Below are 22,008 nucleotides of genomic sequence, written 5' to 3' on the forward strand. Positions count from 1 at the left end.
TTATGTTTTTCATGCATGTTAACTTTAGTTAGCACAGACAAGACTCAAATGGAAGCAATCTGAGAACATTATTCTTTTACAGTTGTGTAGCAGCTTGTTAATAATTCAATATTAATAGAAAATAGTACACATGTATACGGCTGTGCATCTATTTCTGCTGCTGGCTACTTTGGCTCACTGTGCCTCTGTTTAAGAGTACCCACAGAGTTGGTACTGTTGGTAATTGGTACTGTTCAGCTGCAACTATCCAGCCTGACGTTACCTGATCTTGTAGCAGAAAAATAATCAACCCCAATGTCCCACACTAATTGGGTTTTTTCAGGCAAGTATTAAGCAGAAGTTTGGCCTACATGATAAAGGAAGTGACAATTGTGTCTCCTGGAGACGGCTAGTTGGACTCATTTAACTCTGAGTCAAGCTTTTGTTCACATAGTCAGGACACATTTAGACGTTGTTGAAAGTATTAGACAGGACAGAAGACCTATTTACTCACAGACAGTATCAACATTTCCACACACAGTGAACTAAAACAAATGATGCAACATGAATCTTTTGTCCTCAGTCTTCAAGCAGACCATGTTTTTGTGACTGTGGGACGTTTGTAAAAGTCCTGCTGTGAACAACACACAAACCCACACGGAGCCACGAGGACATCTTGTGCATCAGATAATTAGTGATGTAACAGCAAATATGAGGCATTCACAAATATATTTGGAGACAAAGACAGATGGTTTGCAAAACACTTCAAACACCCTTATTTCTAGGGACCCTCTCTGTTACCATGGAGATGGGAGAACTGACGCAGGAGAGAACAAACCGTGACAAGAGTTTCTGATGTCAGTCTTTAAAAAATGACAGATAACTTGCTGCCAGTAGAATATCGTGATCAAAACAACTGTAGATATAGTATTTTCATAGAGAGACACAGTGGACCAGAGAGAGTACCTTTGCTTGGGACTCATCATAAGCGCCTCTGAAATTGATTCATTTAGTAGCAAGCGTAACAATTTTAATGTACAAATGCCAACTGAGGTATGAACATATTCAAGTTCTTTATTTATCCTGGAATTAATGTGTCACGATTCGGTATTATGTGATTTTTTTCCCTCTCATTCTTCTTCTGTACTGTATTTGTATTTTTCATTGTTTTTTTTTTTGGTTGTTTGCCAATCACTCAAGGTTGTGAACAGACAGTCAGGGTTGCTTTTGTTTCCTTGGTTTCTTTTGTAAAGTGTCTTACATTGTTGTGTAAGTCTTACGGTGGCTTTCTAGTGTTGCAGGACCAATTAAATGAATCACAGGCAGATCATTCGGTTTCTACTTGCTGCTGAGACTTTGACAAGATACAAGATAATACCTGTTTGTAGGGCTTTAACATTCTGGGGCAGCATGAATGACGGCCATGTGTGACTCTCAGCTGAACAGGGTTGAAGAAAGAGAATCAACTGCCTGCATACATTCACTACACTAGCATAAGCTGACAATGTTGGAAAGGTTTCCAAACAGAAACTCGAGAAACTCATGAGATTTTGGTTGGTGTGCATGTGTCATGTTCCTACAGTAGAGGTCTAGAAATCTGTCTGATGACAAGTCTTTACGCTGGGTTTCTGCCAACTCTGTCTTTTGTTGGAAGCAAAACAAGCAGCGGGGAGGTGACATCATCAGATGTTGTTTCTCTGGCAGCATCACTCAGTAATAAATCAATCTTGATTAGTTTAATCGCACTTCTAACCGGACAGTAACGTGTGAGCTAATGTATCAGATGACAAGAGAGTAGTGAGTGTCAGCTGGCAGTCTGCATGCAGCACAACACCACAATCACTACAACAACTGCAGATGACCCCCTTCCCCTCCCTGGGGAGGGATTACTCAAGGGTTTTTGGCAGAGACAATTTCTATAGGTGGTATAGTCCGAAGACTTTTATGACAGTTTCCTTTTGACTTTAGCTGTAAACAACCAAGGGCATCTGTGTAGGAAGACAGGTTTCAATTCATTTAAAGCCCTAACGGTTTAAAAGAGAAAACATCACTGCTGCTGCTGCCGCCACAACACTAGTTGGAAAAACACACTGCTTTGCTGCTGCTGCTGCTGCTGCTGCATGTGTTTGTGGGTCAAACCCTTGAGTCAGCACTAACAGTTTTACTCCCCACCTCCTGTCCCTCTGCCTCAACACACACCATAACTTTCTTATAGGAAAAACACACACACACACACACACACACATACGTAGAGGAGGGCTGGCCCACTTAACAGTGACTTCATTGTACCATTTATGCCAAACAGATTGTAGCTCCCCCTCCTCCCTCTCCCTCTCCCTCCAGCCTTCCTGTCCAACTGGAAAAACAGAGAGAGGCGTGGCCACTGCTTCATTGCTCAAACTCTAAGTGTGTGTGTGTGTGTGAGCTGAGTGTGTGTGAAGGAGAGAGTCAGACTGTTTTTTATTGCTCTGCAGGGTTCAAAGGTCTCCAGAAGAATAGGCAGCTCTGTGTGCACAATGAGGAGAAAAGAGAGCTGGATAGAAGGATTCTCTCTCTCACTCTCTCTCTCTATTTGTGTGTCTTTTCAGTCAGCAATTCCTAGAAGTCAACTGCTTTATGGGACTACTGGAGTGTGGTGATGCAGTCTCAAAACATGCAGAACATGTGGTCTTCAAGGTGGTTGAACTGACCCTTGGCTACAACTCTTGGCACTGAGTTACTAGCTTTGCTAATGTGGGCAAAATATCTTTGACTTTAAAAGTGTTCCATTTGGAAATTTAACCTCTACAGCATGACTGCAAATTCTGTTGCTCCAATTACAAGGGGCAAACATGCATAGGATTATAAATAGGAGAATAGCGTTATATATGGCACAAACTCTGTAGAAATCGATATCTTTTGACTGATTACACGGTAAGACAACGGGCTCACACTAACCAAACGACAAGAGTGTCACAGCTGTTTGTAAAGTGTGACAATAACCATTTTTATCTGTGGTGAATGTCCCCACAGACACAGGCTGGCATTAAAACCTGGAGCTGTGCACCCTGTGTAACTCCATGTCTTGGACACAGTTGCTATAGAGATACTACTTAAGGACCAGACACGCTGCCATTGGTTGGGCTGGACCACCAGTGTTTTTCTGATTGTACCAGTGACAGCAGAGAGTGGAGATAAAATGAATCGAGTTAATGACGGATTTAGTCTTCTACATCTATTCAGTGCTGCACATAAAAGACCTCCATTTATGACTCAAATGCATACGCAAACACGGACGTGAAGGCATCACAGGAATAGATGACAGGTTATTTCCTTTGTGTTTCTTCTCAGGTTGTGTGATCTTCATTTAAGTCAATATAATTCCAAAGGTCTGACATGTGATTATAAGAATTGTGGGAATTCTACTTTAATTGTTAATGGGGTTGCCTCATTCACAGCCCTCACAAGTAAAAGTCGTTACATTAACCAGTTAAGTTAACCAGTTCTTATTGACCTTGTCCAGTTAACCACTTCTTTAAAGCCCCCAATTACACTGACAAACTACAAGTGTGCATATGTACATTTTTAACTCAGTCCACTTCAGTCCAGGTCATCCCAGACTCCATGGGGAGACAATTAGGTTTACAGGCTGTCATTGTCACAGATACCAGCAGTGTGTGTGTGTGTGTGTGTGTGTTTCTCTGTGTGTGCACGTGCATGTACTTTTTTGTGGTAAATAGGACAAGCCACCAGGGGATAGTAGAGACACTTTTGTAAATTCCACACCATTCAGCGTGTTACAGTATTTTTGCAAAACATAATGCTGCAAAAAATATAATAAGCAAGCACTGCACTTCAAATACTTTACACATGCATAATACTAAGGACACTGATATTTCACTCTATCTGTAACCACATGGTTTTAATTCCTCTAATATAACAATATCAGACCAAAACTGCAGTTGCGATCCCTGGTTTACTATTAAATACCATATTTTCATAGTCAGCCATGACTTTAAACTAAATCTTTGCAGATGTGAAACAGGCCCACATGGTCAGCACTGGCTTTCACTTTTAGTTTTTCTGCCCTCTATTATGATGGCACATACGAAAGCCATAAGTCTGTACCAAAAATATTTTAAACAAAGCATAAGTGTAAACATATGAGACAATGTAGAAGCCCTCAATCACAGGAAGAACCGAAGACATCTCAAAATAATCACACAGCAATCTTTTGGGAATAGGAGGCCTTGAACAACACAGAATCACCTGACATGGCTATACGTTCTGCCAAAAAATAAAACAATGTGATCAAAGAATTGTAGGAGACCAGGATTAGAAAAAACAAAAACTGTTTGATCAAATATTTTGTCCCTTCTCCTTGTCCTTTCTGAGGCCAAGTCCTGGTGTTAATTGTTCAACTGGGACTAGAAGAAAATCTGCAGTCAATGCAAAGTCATACAAACAACAGGTTTTCAATCAAAGAGGAACTCATGTCAATACAACTGTTATGGGAGGACCATTAAAAAAGGATCAAGCTGAGGAGAAGGAAAAGAGAAGCCCAGAAAAACTTCAGTGAGGGTCTCTAATAAAAACAAAAAAAAAAACAAATATATATACTTTTTCAATTTAAACAAAACCAAATTCTTCATGTGTCTCATGCCAGGGTCTGTTTTGTTGGGACATCAAAAAATATTTATAGCCATCCTGACAGCTCATTGAATTTTTGATTATAGGCTGTGTGCCTTTCTCCATGATGTAAACACTTTAATACTTCCGCTGTCATTATATAGCACTAAGACCAGGGCTATGATTTAAAAAAGAGATGGAAATACTGCTTTATGTAATATTTCATCCTTCATTCTAATATGAACCAGCTTCACAAACTGCGGGCCACTAAAACTTGTCCTTTCCCGGTAGGAATAAAAGACCACTGGATCAAGAATGGCTACAACGATTCAGAATGACCAAATTAAATGATCTCACTCAAGTATTTATTTTTTCCAAGTTGACTTCATTGATTGTCTAATGTGTTTGTGTTAGATGATCAGGACATGGTAAATGTTCTGGCCTCAGTGAAGAAACCTTGGTTAAGGGTTGGCTACAAAACATTGCTTTTAAAACAAACATGTGGCTTAAACTGAACTGTAGCCCATATGAAGATTAGAACGGAGAAATACAGGAGCTCGAGGTTAATGAGTACTATTCGTAGTGAAAATATTTGGTCCAGTGGTGACAGTTACAAAGGAAATGATTCGGATTTGCTTTCTAAATGCTAAAATATGATTTACCTGTGTTCTGCAACATGACCCATTTAGGATACCAATGTGCATGTTTAAGTTAGTACATTTAAAAAGAAGACAACAGTCTAGGGTTTTTTTTGTTTTTTTGGAGTGGAAGCATTATACAGTACTACTGCTGTACTTCAACAAAAACTAGTCTTAATAACACTGTTGGACTCACGTCTCCACTTTCTATTGTAATAGCACATTTCTACTGAGTTAGTGAAGCTATTTCTGGCCTACGCCCAGGACTTGGCTATTGTAACCAGATGGCTGCATTTATGTCTAGTATACAGCCTATGGGAGCATCACAGCAGACTAGGCACTGGTGCCAAGTTACCTTCCCTAATGGAAAGCACCCTTTCCACTTAAGGCATGAGTCACCCACATGGTAACCCAATGGATCTGAGTCCTGATTGGATGCACACAAAAGAAAAAGAAAAAAAAAATTCTGCCCCTGGTATTTGAATTCATCCTGAGCGCAAACTGATGACGGATGGCCAGAGTGTGGAACACAGTCTTCCCATCTGGTTGACACTGAGTGGAACACAGTGTTCCAGCCAGCACAATACAAGCTGTGTTCAGCTGCGCAGCACTGACACACATACACACTCTAATTAAATACACAGCCGCATAACACAAGCATACAGCCCTGTGAATTACTGCATGTTGTGAAGCTACACTTTCTAGTGTGTGTCAGGATTTATGTGTGGGGACGTGTTGCTGTAATTTACAAGTCACTATTGAGAGGTGGTGTAAAATCAGTCATAGGACAAACTGTGAGTGCTCATGTTAGCATTCTTTCACACCAGACCCTGGCTCTGTTGCATCCATATGGAACACAGCACCTAGCCCCTGGATGCTAGCTACCACCAATGAAACCATCTCCAAGATTCAACTAATTAAGAATGAATACATTCTCATGGTTACAGTATGCAGCTCTGACTGCAGGCAACAGATTCATATTTTTATAATCAACCATCCATTGTTTAATCTGTTGAAGAAAAAGGTCCAAACCTGTGACCTTCATGCTCCAAGGTCACTCATATGTGGACTAATGGTGAGAATTACCCATAAATATTTATAACCTCAATGCATCTACAATACAAGCCAATGTCCTACATACTGATAACTATATTTAATACAATGCTGTCTACCAATAGCCATGTTGAAATCCTTCCGAGGTAGACTAGGCCAGAATTTAGCTATACAGAGAAACATTTATTAAACTAAAATGATTCACCTGAAGGTGGAGCTCTAAACACAATGTGTAAGGTGAGTGTTCAGTTACTAAATCTAATGCTTAAAATTGATTTTATTTTTTTAAAGATTCTCCTTTGGAGACCAGTGCAAGTTACATATTCTTTTGTGGATTATACTCCTAAGTGTCCAGTGATGTATAACAAATTATTTAGATAAATATATATATTTAAAAAATCAGTTGCAATATCAAATATCAGATGCAAACAGAAGGCATAGTTACAATGTATTTATTTTTATCAGGTAGTTGTTATTATTTTAGGTCTAGGTTTGTAATCAGATGCAAACAGAAGGCATAGTTACCCAGAAAGAATAAACAACAGATAGAGACAGAAACAGAAAGAGACACAACACACTGTTTACGTTCCTGGTTCCAAGGCCTCTGTTTAACTAGGACTCTATGCACACATATAACCTATTTTCACTTATACTGTTGTTTCCTTTACAAACACTGCCTTGGTAAAAGAATATGAAGTACACACTGTATGAGTCTACACACTCCAGTCGCAGTAGTGCAAAGAGATACTGAGGTATTTCTGATGTAATGTCAGGAGTGCTAGCTGCTAGCATTAGTGTTGTAATATAGTTGGGAAATACAATAGTTATTTACTAACCTATCAGCTGCAAGAACAGCTCCTTTGCAAGTGTATAACACATGTTTGCATCATATGTTAAGTGTGTAATGATGTTCATTACCTGGTATGGTTGGAAAGTTGAATGGTCCGACAGGAAGTCCAGCTGTTGGTCTAACAGGAATTCCACTGCTGTTACGGATGACAACAGGCTCTTCCCAACCACTGGCTTAAATGCCTGAAAAATAAAATGTTTAAAATACTGAGCAAATTCATTTTCCAAGTAACATAATGATATCAGCAGGACAACTTGGTCCAGTGAGCAATCCAATCATAAAGTCACAGCATGCATTGCATTAAGTCTGAAATAAAATGAACATTATAATTTATTTTGGAACAGCAGATCTAAAATAAAAGTAATGAAAAAATGAGAAGTGAGGCAGAGTGGAGGCAAAACGAGGGAAGGGAGATGAATGACAGAGCTACGGAAAGATTAGAGGGAGAAAAGACACGAGCAAAGACGTGATCATGAAGAGAGGCAGAGAGACAAAGAGAGCAGGAGAGAGAGAGAAAGATGGAGGAGTGGAAGACGGAGAGCTCCACAGCGCTGAATAAATTAATAAGCAGCACGCGGCTGACAGTTCAAAGGACTACACTCTACTTTGAAGTTGCCTTTTTTGGTGAGCACTCACTTCTGTGCAAACACACACACACACCCACACTCGCACAATGTGGAAGTCTGTCAGGCTGCAGTCAAACTGTCAGCTCTTACTGTACACACAGAACAGGGCTTTAATGATTACTCAACTAATACTCCACTTTAGAAATCAACAAGCCATTCTGAAAATCAATTCAAATTCATTGACTTCAGAAGCAGAAGAATCCAACACAGATTCACACAACCAAATGTGTCCTCTGTGTCCTCTGTCCTATTCGTGTAGCATCACACATAGCATTTGAACCTGCAATCCTCTGAGAAGAAAGAAATCTGAATAAAATCTAATTCTCTTGTTTAAAAAAACATTTGAAAAACACATAATATGGTTTCGGGACTTTGACAGATCCTACAATATTAAAGTATCTGATGCGAAATGAAACCACCTTAACATCTAAAACATGTCTTCATTCAGGTGTTCTCTGGTAGTGTCACTGGATGAATGTATTGATCTCTCTGTTATCAGGCGTAGAAGCATCTAAAAAGCACATTACGGGGGACATAAGACTTAAACACAACCTTCAGTACTACACTAACACAAAACGTGTAGCTGTGTGATGAACAGTCTACTATGCCTGCACAGAAAGAGAGTGCTGCTCACCTATTTTCAATGTACACGTATTTGCTTGTTCTCATGAAACACCACTGTAGAAGTGCTGTAATAATGCATGTGTTTGTAGCAGGTGTCTGTGCGGCAATGATTCATGATTACATAACTCTAATAGAGAGAAGTGAGACTAGAGGTGAGAACCACGACCGCTGTGACCCTCCTCCTGCTCCAAAGAGACACACACACACACACACACACACGCCCGCAGGAGGCAGCAGGACATTGTGCGTGCAAGCAGAACCTGATAGCGTGTGTGTCTGCAGCTCTATTTCTGTCTGTCTACACGTATCACATTTCTGGCAAACACTGGCAGCATGGAGCTGGCAACGCAGGCCACACTGCTGGACATTATTTTAGAAATCGCTACTTTTTATTTTAGTAAGTGTCACTTTGCCTTTGGCAGCAGACCGAGTCCCAGATTGAGCCTCGCTCTGGAGACTCATTAGAACACCGCAGTGACAGTAAGTATGTTAGCAAAGACTGCAATATCACACTTTGGATTATACATGGGACATTAGGTATATGGGGACATATGGTTTACAGGAATTGCACAAATGAACTTGTTACTCATCAGCTCAGCTTTAGCAGTCGGTGGAAGCGGGGAGTTATTTTCTCTGAAAAACAACATTCTGACAATTAAACCCACTTGACATGACAATGTGGCTGTGCAGGGGTGACATGAACTTTTCTCTCTCTTACCACTACCCCTCCGTTCGTTATATGGATATTTCTGTCACATCCACCCAAAACCTCCTCTGTATTTTACCATCAGATTTTAATGATCACACTTCTGCCACACTGCTATGGCAGCCAGCTTTTCACTCTGCCTTCTGCTGCTGTTTGGATACCAACCAAAGAAAAGAGTACATTTAGACAGTCTTTAGCACCAACTTTTATAATATGAGTGAACCTGCGTTTAGTTCTATGAATGTACAACATCTGAATCTCCCTGTGGCAGCACTGCTGCACGGGGAGCAATCCTGTGATAAAACTAACATCCTCAATAGGGTCAGGGTCAGGAAGATGACAGAGAAGGTTGTTCAGTTGACCACTGTGGACAACCAGTGCGAGGCAGTAGTAAAAAAAAAAAAAAAAAAAGATTGCTTCTGTCTAAGAGGATGACCTACTGTCTATGACTCTCACAGATCAAGAACAGAAAGGTTGGTGGATAAAAACCACCCTTATAGACCTATATATTTATATATATATCCCATATAAAAAGGTTATAGAAATGATGCCTTTTTTTATTATAATGATTGCATTTGCTGACTAATACAGAACACCAGATTCATTCTGGCACTCTGCTGTGCAGTTTAAATATCTATGCAAATATAAGTATTGCATCAGAACCTGGGAGCTGCATTCACACTGGCACCTTCTACTTTCAATATTGTAATGTTTCACCAATACTTGCAGCAATACATTCACTTGGATTTTGCCTGAATCCATGGTTTATCAAGGTTCTGTAACCAGGCCAATGCAGCTGAGGCTTAAGTTGTTCTGTAAAACAGACCTGTGAGTGATACAGCAGAAAAAGTGATGAAATCTGTTTTTCTGCCCATGTTTATTTTTGACCTGAATATTTTATAGATTTAAGATGGAAGAGAAATATTGAAATGACCAGCACTGACAGGCCGTGTTTACAGCAGAGTCAGTGCAGATTCATGATGGAACCTTGACAAGGTTTACAGCACATTAAACAAGACCACGTCTGATAGGCCGTGCTTCCATGGTTACCACCGATGGCAGCAGCCTGCGGCATCACTGGTGAAACGACGGCTGACAGGACATAGAGAAATAGAATGAATCGACTCGATTGACATAAAGAAATGGGGAAGGTAAATAGGTCTATAGAACATAACTGCAGATCAAGGTGTAACAGGACATTTAAGGACATTTAAGGACATTTGAACCCTGCCACAGCAACCAACCACTCTATCTGAGGTCCAGCTTGTCTCAATGTGAGTGTGTTTCATCTTGCACACACTGTGCAGTCCCATACATTCTCTGTGGAATTTGTCATTAGTACAATATTCAGCAAATACTTTTTAGGTTCGTCTTTGCAGCACAGCTGCAGAAGGGAAAACTGGGATATGGTAAAAAAAAACAAGGAGACAAGGAGTTAGGATTAAAGATAACAGGATGTAGGAACTTGGTTGACTCATTTCAAAATTGAAGTATATGGCAGTGTGTCCTGCAAATGTCGGGTTGTTCTGATTATTTTTCCCGTTTCTTGCAAGTGGTCAGAATGTTACAACGTCTGTGGAAATATTTACTAGTGGAAAACAGACCTCGTAAGTGGCAGTGATGCAACTCAAATAATGCCAGCTGTTAATAAAATCCAGAATGAGTGATGAGGAGAGGAACAGGTCACAGCAGAAGAGGAACTGAGGTCAGAAAGAACTGAAGAACTGTTTGTCAGGGCTGGATTTAAGATACCAGATCTGACACACTGCCTTGCTGCCCTGGGTCTACTCCTCTCCCGCCGACTGAAAGGAAATTACTGTTCCACCATTCCTCTAAAATCACTTGTGCAAACATACACATGCATACACATACACACATAGACACACATACACCACTCATCCACAATTAGGTCACATCTGCCACAGTATGCCAGGAAAAACTGTTCTGTCACTGTGTATTTCCAGACAGGCCGGAGGAAAGTGGATGCACTGATGAGAGACACGCTCACTTACTGTCGCAATACACCACACATCAGAGGCAGTGGATGAAAATATACACTAATGTTTCCATAAAAGGAACCAAATAAGTAATGGCACATCCTGCACACACCCAAGCATGAGCTGGTACTGTCCATTGAAGTACACTTACATGGGAGGATGATATTAGAAAGCAAATGAGCACTTGTTTGAACAAACCACACAGACTCCACTGGCTCTGACTGTTCAGCCACATTTGCCTTGTGAATTATTGATACGGATTGCAGCAGAGTGTAAAAGAAAATGAGCAGAAGATGATGGAGCTCATGCATCACTAGGTGACCTTTCGTTCACAAACAAACACACACACACACACACACAAAGTCATAGGTCATTGTTGGAGAATTACACGTGTGACATTTTCCTGGTGACTCTTAACTTGAAAAAGACATTTTCTAAAATAGACTTTTAAAATGGATTTTGGCTCTATTTGTAAAAGCAGTTTTTTGGGGCTTTTGTCGTTATTTTAAAGCTAAACACCAACATGCTAACACAGGGTCATTTATCTGATGGAGGTTAAACAAGACCATAGAGTCACGGGTGGGAACTCATGCTTATCAGTAAGAGTTAGCACGCCTTTGGCCCCAACACTTCGACTTCCTTTTTTGTTGTTTAGTCTATAATAATCAAAAATATTGGTGGTAAAATAACTTTTTTTTTCTTAAATATGCTCTTATAGCTGAAACAGACGACAAAGATTAATGGATCCGTAAAACGAACTACTGTTGATGTAATGCATTCACACAAAAACACTTGCTGATTACATATCATTTTTTAAATAATGTTAAATATCTACAATGATTGAGGGTTTTCTGCATGTGTGGCAGTGCTGCATTGATGAGCCTCTAAATAGGTCACAGTACAAAGGGTTCTTTCCTAGACACACACATATACACACACACAGGTTGTCTTCTCATCTGCCCACTGTTTTGTGGGCAAATGACTGGAAGGCACAAAACACAGCAGTATTTCTTTCACTTTCAACAGTTCCACTCATTTCTTGTAGATCTAGCCCCAGCCCAACCCACAACTGTACTCTAGTATGACGGTTAAATCAACAATAATTAAACCATGAAATATTCATTTTGTTTACAGTTGTACACCAATGTACTTCTCACCCCAGGCACTTTATCACAGACAACAGCACTGGATGGCACAGCTCTCACAAAGGTGAAGGACACGACACAGCAGAATGCACACAACCGTGGTGGGCTCTCCGTCAAGCAGGTGGCTGAGTGCCACCATTTAGTTTGTCTACAGGGAAGCAGGCAGCATCTGGAGCTCTGTTTCACACGGCAACTGCAGCAAAAGAACCAGGACATAACCTACATACCCCGTGCAGAACAAAATGACTTCATTTCAACCTTCAGGCCACTGAGTTTTCAGATTGTGCCAGCACCAGAATGTGTCAAGGCTCACTGTTGGGGTTTAGCAGTCTAAATAACATGCCTCGATAACAAGGCTTGAACAACAGGGATGTCTGAGAGCATTTACAGAGTCTAAAACCTTTACAAATGTCTTATTGCAGTGGAAGTGAGTCATTTTTCAGTACGATGTGGTGTTATCAGGTATTACTATTTAGGCACAGAAGCATTACTAGTCAACAAGCAAGAACAGAAAAAACACATTTAAGCTTCAGTAGAACTTCTGTCAAATTTGTTTATCCATCTGATTAGCTTGGTTTCCATCAGTGAACCAATGTCGTTATTTAGTGTCTGCCTTTGCAGTGTGACAAGGTGAAATATTTAGGTTGCAGAGGGTGTTTTTGTAGCTCAATGTGTATATTTGGATTTCCCTAGAGCTCAGGAACCTCTGTGTTTTGCATCTTTGTAAATCCTAAAGTATAAATCCTATACTGTTTTCGGCTATATATATAGTTATAGAGGATTACTGGTTTGTATCCAACCATGGCCATATATGTGTTGAGCAAACACCAGTTATCTTTTCCCCTTGGGGTTCTTGAAGCGATCACTGCACCACAGGACAGGGTTGATGGATTAAATGCTGAGGAAGAATTTAGTTTTGTGCACAAGTTACTGTTATTGTACAATTACAATAAAGCTCATTCTTTTTCTTAGGAAGAAGGAATTAAAGTCATTTATAAAAAAAGGGAAATTAGTTAAGAATTAATTTAATATATGTTTTTAATCTATAAACACACTGTGACACTGATAAAGTGAATGCAAGTCAGGCTCACTGATCGGGACTTCCAGTCAGGGTTATTTGGCTCAGGGTCCAATAAAACACTTACTAAAGGGTTAATCCAGCTAAAAACCTCAAGGCCAAGTAGGATTTCTGATGACACTCTCATGGGTTATTTATACAGACCTCACTGAGTCGTACCAAAACCAAAGGAAACATGCTGCCACTTTCACAAGCTCCGCTGAAGTGTCACATAAGTGTCTGTAATAAGCTACGCAACAACGTGCAATAGCCTTATCGAGAGCAAAAGTCACATGAAAGATGTATGCAAGAAGACTTCAGGAAAAACCATGATGTAAAAAGCCACACGTTTAAAAGAGTAAGTGAGATGGCCAACATGGAGAGTAGCTATTTTACCATTCATGTCACTTCTAATACAAGTTAGAAAAGCCCGTTACAACAGCATCTTCACATAGCGTGAGGTAACACACTGCTACTAGTTTACACACACCCAGACACACACCGACTGCTCCATCAACAGTCAACATACATGTCGACTACAAGGGCAGGACAGATCAGAATGACTGCATATTCTATTCTGGGAAATACCCAGACTTCTCTGGTCATCTGTCACCTCGGCCCATTCAATCTCACCCATCAAAGACGACGCAGGCTTCAAACATAAAAGCAGCAAAGCACAGCTTTTTTTAAAAATAAAGTGAACATCAGAGGATTAAAAAATGGTAACATTACCTCCCTCTGTAGCCTCCATACAACGTCAAAAATGGCTCTGAGGAGAAAACTATCTTTGATCCAACATGCAGGGGGGAGAGACAGGGAGAAAGAAAAATAAAGGATGACGAGTGTGCAAAAGGCAGAGAGAAAGAGAGAGAGAAAGCGCTAGAGTGTGGTTTCCTCTTGTGGTAAGAAAAGACAGATGGCCAAGAGGGAGAGAAAGCCGAGGAGAGGAAGAGCTACACAGCCGACATTTTAACTGCTGCTGACGCTTGGAGGGACAGAGAGAGGGAGAGAAAACGAGAAAGAGAGAGAGAGGCGGGAGTGAGGGTTGGCCGACACTCACTTCCCTCCTCTCTCTCTCTCTCTCTCTCTCTGTGTGTGTGTGTGATGCAGCCCTGTGTGTTTTTTTTTCATGCTCACCAAACTGTCTGATTTGCTCTCTCTTTCACTTTCTCTCACAGCCTCCTTTTCTACACTAAACTTTCTCCCTCCCACTGCTCCCTCTCTCTGACCCGCTGTGTTGAAGCCTATTTATATTTATTTCTTCATAATAACAGAGACACACACGCACATCAGGCAGCTTTAGAAGAAGTGGAGTGGCATCTTAACTGCTTGGAAAAAGACTACACACCAGTTTGCAGTGCATGGGGGAAAACTACTTATTTTGTGAATCTGGCTCCAATTATACTTTTTAATTACGTACTCAGTGGCACCAACATGCTAAGATGATTTGGTTTTTACCATGTATACCATGTAACTATCCCTCAATTTACAGCTAAGTCAATAGAAATATGAAATATGAAACTCCAATGAGCCAACGCAATGCCCTGTCAACACACACTAACGGACAATAACCACCGTCAACTATCTGTCCAGGAGCAGACACAGTCAAGGGGCCAGATACAAACTCCAGCACTCAGCATGTAAGAGAGAACCTCTGCCTGTAACAGCTGCTGGATTTTGGTATGCATTGAACTTGATGCTCTAAGAAAGACTTGTCACATAGTGTGGGTGTATTCGGTCCTATTATTAGTTGAAGCCTTAATGCTGTGTCTCCTTATGTTGTCTTTGTATCCATAGAAATAGAAGTAAACCCACTGTTCAAAATAACTGTCACCCATTTACAGTTACAGTACAATTGCACTGAAGGAGACAGGTCCACTACCTGTGGTGTCCCTCTGGGGTCAAAGTATACCAAGCAAACAGTGACCAGGGTCACTGATACAAGGTGTTGATTTGATCATATCCTGTCCTACTTCTTTTTTTTTTTTTTTTTAAATCCCCTGCAGTCAGTTTGTTGACAATTTGATCACAGTAGACCCAGATTGTTGCATCACTAGCATGAGATCACTGTTGATACTTACCCCGGATTGTTATTGTTGACTGATAAACTGCCAGTGTTTATCTGCTTACACTAAAGCTGTGGTAACAACTTGGTTTCTAGAGCTGACCTACTGCAACTCTAAGGTTTAAGAAAAAAATCCTTTTACTGTACTGTACTTTGTCTTTGATCTTGAATAGATGTCCCCACCTGGGTGCTGAACCATAGACACACATGTCCTACGTAAATGTTAACCTTTGACCTCATCAACTGACCACAATCACTGCAATGAAATGATTTCACCTTGTTGGGCCTCCACCAGTAAAAATCTGAAAAAGTTGAAATCTAAGAAAGCAGTTCATTTCTGGTGGCCTGGCATCATTTGTTAAGAATGCAGCATGGAATGTAAGTAATGGCATGTTTAAAGCCTAAAATTTCAGGATTGGGCGTCAATTTTGTCTTTTTATATCTACCGGCTTGTGGTCATTTCCCATCAAAGTTTGTAGGTTAAGGCTACATTTGGTGACAGTTGTCTACGTTTGGTTTCAGTCTACGTTGTCTTCCTAAAGGCCGTTTCCCCCTGTCTTTCCTGTCAGGATGGAACACTCAGGCAGACAAACACCTCAGTGTTTCTGTTGTACAGATGTTTGTGGAGCAGAGAAAGCACAAAAAACAGATGAAGCAGATTCAGACTTTAGTCACTAGTTTATTTACATAACTAGCCTGTCTGACTCAAGAGTCTGTTTCTCTGTCTTTCTTCGGTCTATATCAATCACAGCTAGCTAGTGAAACCAGCTAAGTCAACCAAAGTGTTTTTTAGTCTTTATGCTAACCATTATTGTGTCTGTTATATAAGTAATCTCTAAGGCCAAAAGCCTTGTTTTAGGTCAAGGACAGTGAATGACTGCTTCTGCTAACAGTAGTATAAACTACAGTAACACGGACAAACTTCCTGCCACTGACATTTCTAAGACACTGTCCTGCTTCTGTGTAAGAAGACAAATGCTTTTCTGTTTTGCTGTGGATCTTGCTGCTTTATAAAGTAAGCCATAATTACACATGCACACACTGATCCACAGGAGGTAGGAGATTACACTATCCAGGCTCCATCTGCTCGGGCGGGGGAGAGAACTGGAAGGTGAGGAGTGGGTGGGGGGGTGAGGGAGGTTTGGCATTTTTATGAACCTAATTTCCACCAAGACCTGACACAGTTGATTGTCCAGCTCTCTGGCACAAGCCCCAGACTGTCACAGTGGTTTGTGGAGTGTGTGAGGGTGGCTGTGTTATGGTCGCTACATCGTGATGGCGGACACAGTTGAGAGACGTTGCTTTAAGAGGAGGAAGCTGCATGTAATGAGACTCTCTCTGGCCTTTTCTACTTCCTTTGTTCTGCTGTCATCACAAACAGGCACAGTGCGGTTACCAGATAACAAGATGCCTGCTGATATCTATTTGTGAGAGACTTTGAATGTGTGTGCGTGTTTGTGTGTGTCTGTGTGTGCCTTTGCTACATTTCATATTACAAAGCGGGGCATGGTTGCTAGGTAACATATCAGCAGTCGGTAGGCAGTGAAGAGAAAATTCAAACAACTGAATTACACTCTTTTTCACTTGATTTCCTCACCTTAATGACCATTTCTTTCAATCGTGTATTTTTTGTTCTCAAACATTTACTATGACAGCAACAGCCCAGAGAGAAGACCATAACAACTTAGTTCGACCAGGCTTTTCACCAAGTATAAGTTTTCTTTTTCTGACTGCGGTCTTTCTCCAGGTCAGCGGCGCTGACGTGTTAAAGATGTTTAGAGAAGTTAATACAGAGTGAATACAGAGCAACATTCCCAGGGTAGTTTGACTTTCAACATGATTTCAAGTCTTTTATTGACATGTCCTCTGTATATGTTATAATCAGGGTGTAAAGTCACCAGCGCTGCGTCCGCTGTGTGACGACTACAAATTTGTTTATGTCGACTGTGACCACTATTGGCTAAATGAGCTGCTATGATAAAACCACACAATAACGCTTGACTGACGTGTTGGTTAAACTGCACTGTGGGTAATGTATACATCATACTTTTTATACCTATATGAGATGACTGTAAAATACATTTGATGTCTTCCACTGGACTCTCAAAGAAAATGTTCAAACATTGATCTGCAAACAGATGGAAGGACAGAGTGAATGACTCACTCTAGGCTCAGTCAAATGAAACACAGTAGCGTCTGTGAGCTTTCATTCATGGAGCTAATGTCAGTGGAAGATGTAGCAGATCAGAGTCGGCTTTGCGGGGGTCTGCAATTTAAATTTATTTGAAGCTGAGTCTTTCGGGTTTATTGCGAGCACATTTGTTCGGCAAGACTGAGATGGTGCAACAGTTGAGTGTGAAGATTGCAGACAACTGTTTTCACTAGGAGAAAGACGGACGATTGGATTTAGCTTTGGCCGTGCTGCTGAAACAAGAAATTGAAAAATTGCGTCAGAAGCATCTTAGAGATTCTAAGCCCCTGTCCATTTCAAATGCAGCTTTTTAACACTAGAGTGGAGCAGAATGTCAACGCCAGCAGAGTATGAGAAAAAAACAAACACCCAAAACGGGGACGATGACTGCATTCAGACACAGACTTTTGTTTATCTCTGTGTTTGTCTCTGCAACTGTACAACAGATCCTGCATCATAATGTGTCTCTTCTGCTTAAAAAACCCCCCACAATTCTTAGACACTGACAAGCAGCTTTCCAATGACCCCAATCCCTCCCCAGGATGCAATGTCACTGTACAAAAATCTGGCATGTCTAACTGAAGCAATATTTGTTACAGACATCTTCTGGGAAAAGGTTTTTCTGGGAAACCATTCCTTTGTATCTTCCTCTTTCATATTTCATACATTTTGTCGACCAGAAACTGGTGCAACATTCTCAAGCTTGGCCACAATAAAGAGGTGTCTTAAACAGCAACCATTTTTGGATTGTCAGTGATGTGGGGAAGAGTCTGTGCCCTTGTAATGAATCCACGCTGTAATAAGATAAAAAAAAGACCTCAGCTGCAGTGAGCGTTTACCCAGCATCTTTAAATACTTGGAAGGCAGAAGTAGGTCAAACTGGCATTTTCACTCAAAAGCTCCATCATTAAGATGAAACTCCTGAACCAGCTGTTGATTTATTTTTCTTTTGCCAAGCTGCTCTCAGCAGGTCCACAGATTCTGGCCAAGCCTCAAACCGCTCATTGCCCTTTTTGTGGTGTCTGGTGCCAGCAGTTGGAAGGTAGAGCAACCTATTGAGGTCCAACAAAAGATTGTTAATTTAATTACTTGACTGATCACCTCTTAAAACCTCCTCACACATGTTTGTGGTGCTTTAACATCTTAATAAATATAAACATTTATTCAGACAGACCATAAGAACAGGGATCTGACGGTGTGAATTTACTTCACTGTGCTGTAAATTGACTCATGACATTATTTGTAGTATTTAATGGTAGAATTAGGTATTTTAAAAAATCGATGACGATTGATGAAAACCAGTAACCTAAGACTGCACATAGATTATGTATCATCTAGATATTTTCTAGGATTTTTCCAAACAGAAAAACTAACTTTAATAATGATTAACAACTTCCTGCTTTTAGGCCTTACAATATTAACCAAAAATAAACAGTCCCTAATACCAGTAACACTGACACTGTTGACACAGCACTGCCTACAGCAGCAGTGATCCAGCGCAAGCCAGCGACACACCAACAAGGACAGAGAATAATCCTGACGTTCAACATTAGCAGTAATAATAGTCAGGTTACAGCATCACCTGCACCACATACGATACATCTGCACACGAGACACTGTTAGAAAACTTTTGCCACATAATTAGCTTTTAGCTGTTACTTCCTCAGTCATAAAGTTAATTCTTTCAAACACTATTGTAATGCAGGACACTCAACAATAGCACAATCGTTCATCACCATAATAAAAACTAATCGCATTTTCGCTCCGTGTGTCTCATTTTGCCACAGCAAGAGCCTCCTGAAGTCGGTCCGGAAGTCGTTTGGTTTGCATAAGTAATGCTGTGTACATCTGACTGTGGGTGTGTGTACTGATCACAGTGTGAACTGCATTTATAATTTTAATTTAAGTCATTGGAAAAACACATACATGAGACTTCCATATGAAGCTGTTTCTCTTAGATTAGTCATCAAAACAGTTATAACACTTAACACCTAAAATTGCAAAAGACACAATTTAAGAAAAATATCATTACACTAAAGATAATGTATGACAACTTCAAATTCCAGAACAACAAGACATGTCCGCTCCTCTCTCTTTCTCTCTCTCTCTCTCTTTGTCTTATACTCTCTCTCCCTCTCTTTCTCTCTCTCTCAGTCTGTCTGTGCCTGGAGTTAGAACAGACACGAATGCTCTGCCAGATAACACTGGTGTGTAGAAGCAGCATTCAGGCACGCAGCCAGAGCACAGCATGCAGACATGAGACTGTGTGAGTGTGTGAGTGTGTGTGTGTGTGTGTGTGTGTAAAATAACTGGAGTACATTGTCCTTTAAGTTTGAATGCTGGCATCACATCATGTGCATTTGCTCCAGAGAGGTGGCAGACAACCATGTTGTTATGTGTGCTGTCACTTCAGCCTTTTCTTCATTTGACAACACAGGCACAAGACCTTTGTGTTATTTCTGTTCTAGCAATATAGAGAACAATGGGCTGTTTTTGTCACGTTAAGGAATATTGATTCCTCACAAACAACCACAATTATTTGTGATTAACTGCACTTACAATGAAACATAGTTCATCTGGAATAATCAACAGCTCCCCAGAATGTGGACATACAATAATGCATATGGTTTGGTTGGGTTTAGGTCTTTAAGGACTAATCTCTGTTTTTCGAAGACACAGCAATGTGATGTCGTGTCTGTAAAATAACAGAATAATCAATGGGTGAAGTTACTGTGACATGTGAAAATATATCGTAGATTCACAAATATAGACTTCAAAAAATAGAACCTTTTTGCAGCGGTTGTGATGAGAACCCAGTGGTGGTAGAGCTCCACTGATGACATGAACCGGAGGGACAGCATATTTTGTCTTACAGTATGACTCATTACATAATGGATGCACCAAACCATTTCGCTGTTGTAATTTCCTGACCTTCAACCTAAATCTTTCCTGCCTGCAATATCGGTGCTGACAGTCTTGAATTCAGCCAAGTATAAAGCCTGTAATTCAGTACTAAGAAAAAACATGTAGTATATGAGGGTTTTTTATGGAATTAGCCCTGAAACAGGGTTGTAAATTATTAAAAACAACCACACAATGGGCTGAGAGAGCAGAGAAGCCAGGGAGGAGAACATGACACCAGGTTCCGGTTTTTCAAAGTAGATTTACAGTCTATGCTGCTGCTTCTTCAGGGCAATTAGAGTGTAATCTCTTAAGTAAAATGCAAACAGGTATAATTTATTGGAGCTCCATTTTAACAAGTGTTCACCTGCACAGCAGTGACATTTCAAATGTCTAAGGGCAGCATCCATCTCACAGACAGATTCCTGTTTACCAAGCTCCCTAATTGTGTTTTGCACAGAAAAATCACTCGTTCAAGGGTTTATAGAAGCCAAACGCTGGACTTCATCACAGTATCCCACACTATTAATGTTTTTTCTTTTCTTTTTTAATAACCCAGATAAAATACTCTCTCTCCATATCATGTAATAGCTTTGTTCACTATCCTACCTCTACTCTCAGCCCTTGGGTGGTGTCTGGTCGCTGCAGTTTGCTTTTGCGTCTTTGATGGCAGTCTGTTCTGAGAGTCTAATGAGTTCACACAGCACTCGGTGCTCCCTGGGAGATAGAGATGATGTAATATATGTACTGCAGATGAAATCTCTCTCTCTCTCTTTCTCACACACTCACACACACGTACCTGTGCACGGGCACTGACATATACTTAAACATGTGCACTTGCACACACACATAATGTAAGGGCCTCAGGGAACAACAGACAGATGTATAAAACAGGAAGGTTTACACTCTTCAGATGCATCTCTTTCTCTCTCTCTCTCTCTCTCTCTCACACTTACTCCCTTTTTCCTAAATGTCACTCCTCCTGGTTGGATGTTTTTCTGTTGTCAGATGGTATGACACCCAACATCAGAATCAGCAGAGGTTGGAGCAGAGACAGGCAGATGAATTCAAATCTGTCTGGAGAGTCAATACCAGGTACCAGCTGCCGATGCCGAGTATTGAACTAATAAATATTACATGAGAGGTTTTTAGTAATCAATGTAATTAAAAAAAACTGTTGTGATCAGCTCTCTGCGACACGTGCAAATAAGTCATGCAACTCCTGTGCTGTTGCGTAATACTATTATACTTCTGCTTTTTCCACAGAGTCACGAGTGTGGGAAAAAAAGTGCACTGATTTCTAAAGTGGGGGGAAACCACGCAGTTCTTGCAACGGGGGCCAGCAATGGCAAAATCATTTCAATTTGAACATTTTCTAAATTTGTGTCACAGTGGGGAAATGGCATTGATTTGTAATTTTATTTCCTTTATTCCACTAGAATATCAGTTTAGGAATCAAAGTGTGTAAATCAATAGCCTTGAATGTGTTGCTGCTGGGTGGGGAGGGGGTGGGGGGTGGGAGGGGCACTGTCCTATTGTTCAGTGAAAAACATTGTTTCAGAATTAAA

General features: G+C 40.6%; 1 protein-coding gene across 3 annotated transcripts in view; it reads right to left on the reverse strand.

Moving 5' to 3' along the window:
• The window catches only part of jmjd1cb (jumonji domain containing 1Cb), a 90,225-nt gene that overhangs the window by 19,525 nt on the left and 48,692 nt on the right, over positions 1-22,008 (reverse strand). For 2 of the 3 annotated variants that reach the window (XM_008314158.3, XM_008314157.3), the window contains exon 3: positions 7,197-7,310. In XM_008314158.3, coding sequence (XP_008312380.1) covers positions 7,197-7,310 — 114 coding nt within the window. Of the gene's footprint in view, positions 1-7,196; positions 7,311-14,015; positions 14,158-22,008 lie in introns of those variants that run through there. The other variant, XM_017034385.2, reaches the window with a different exon arrangement.

The sequence above is a fragment of the Cynoglossus semilaevis genome, chromosome 8 (genome assembly GCF_000523025.1).
Source record: "Cynoglossus semilaevis isolate Cse_v1.0 chromosome 8, Cse_v1.0, whole genome shotgun sequence".
Lineage (NCBI taxonomy): Eukaryota > Metazoa > Chordata > Actinopteri > Pleuronectiformes > Cynoglossidae > Cynoglossus > Cynoglossus semilaevis.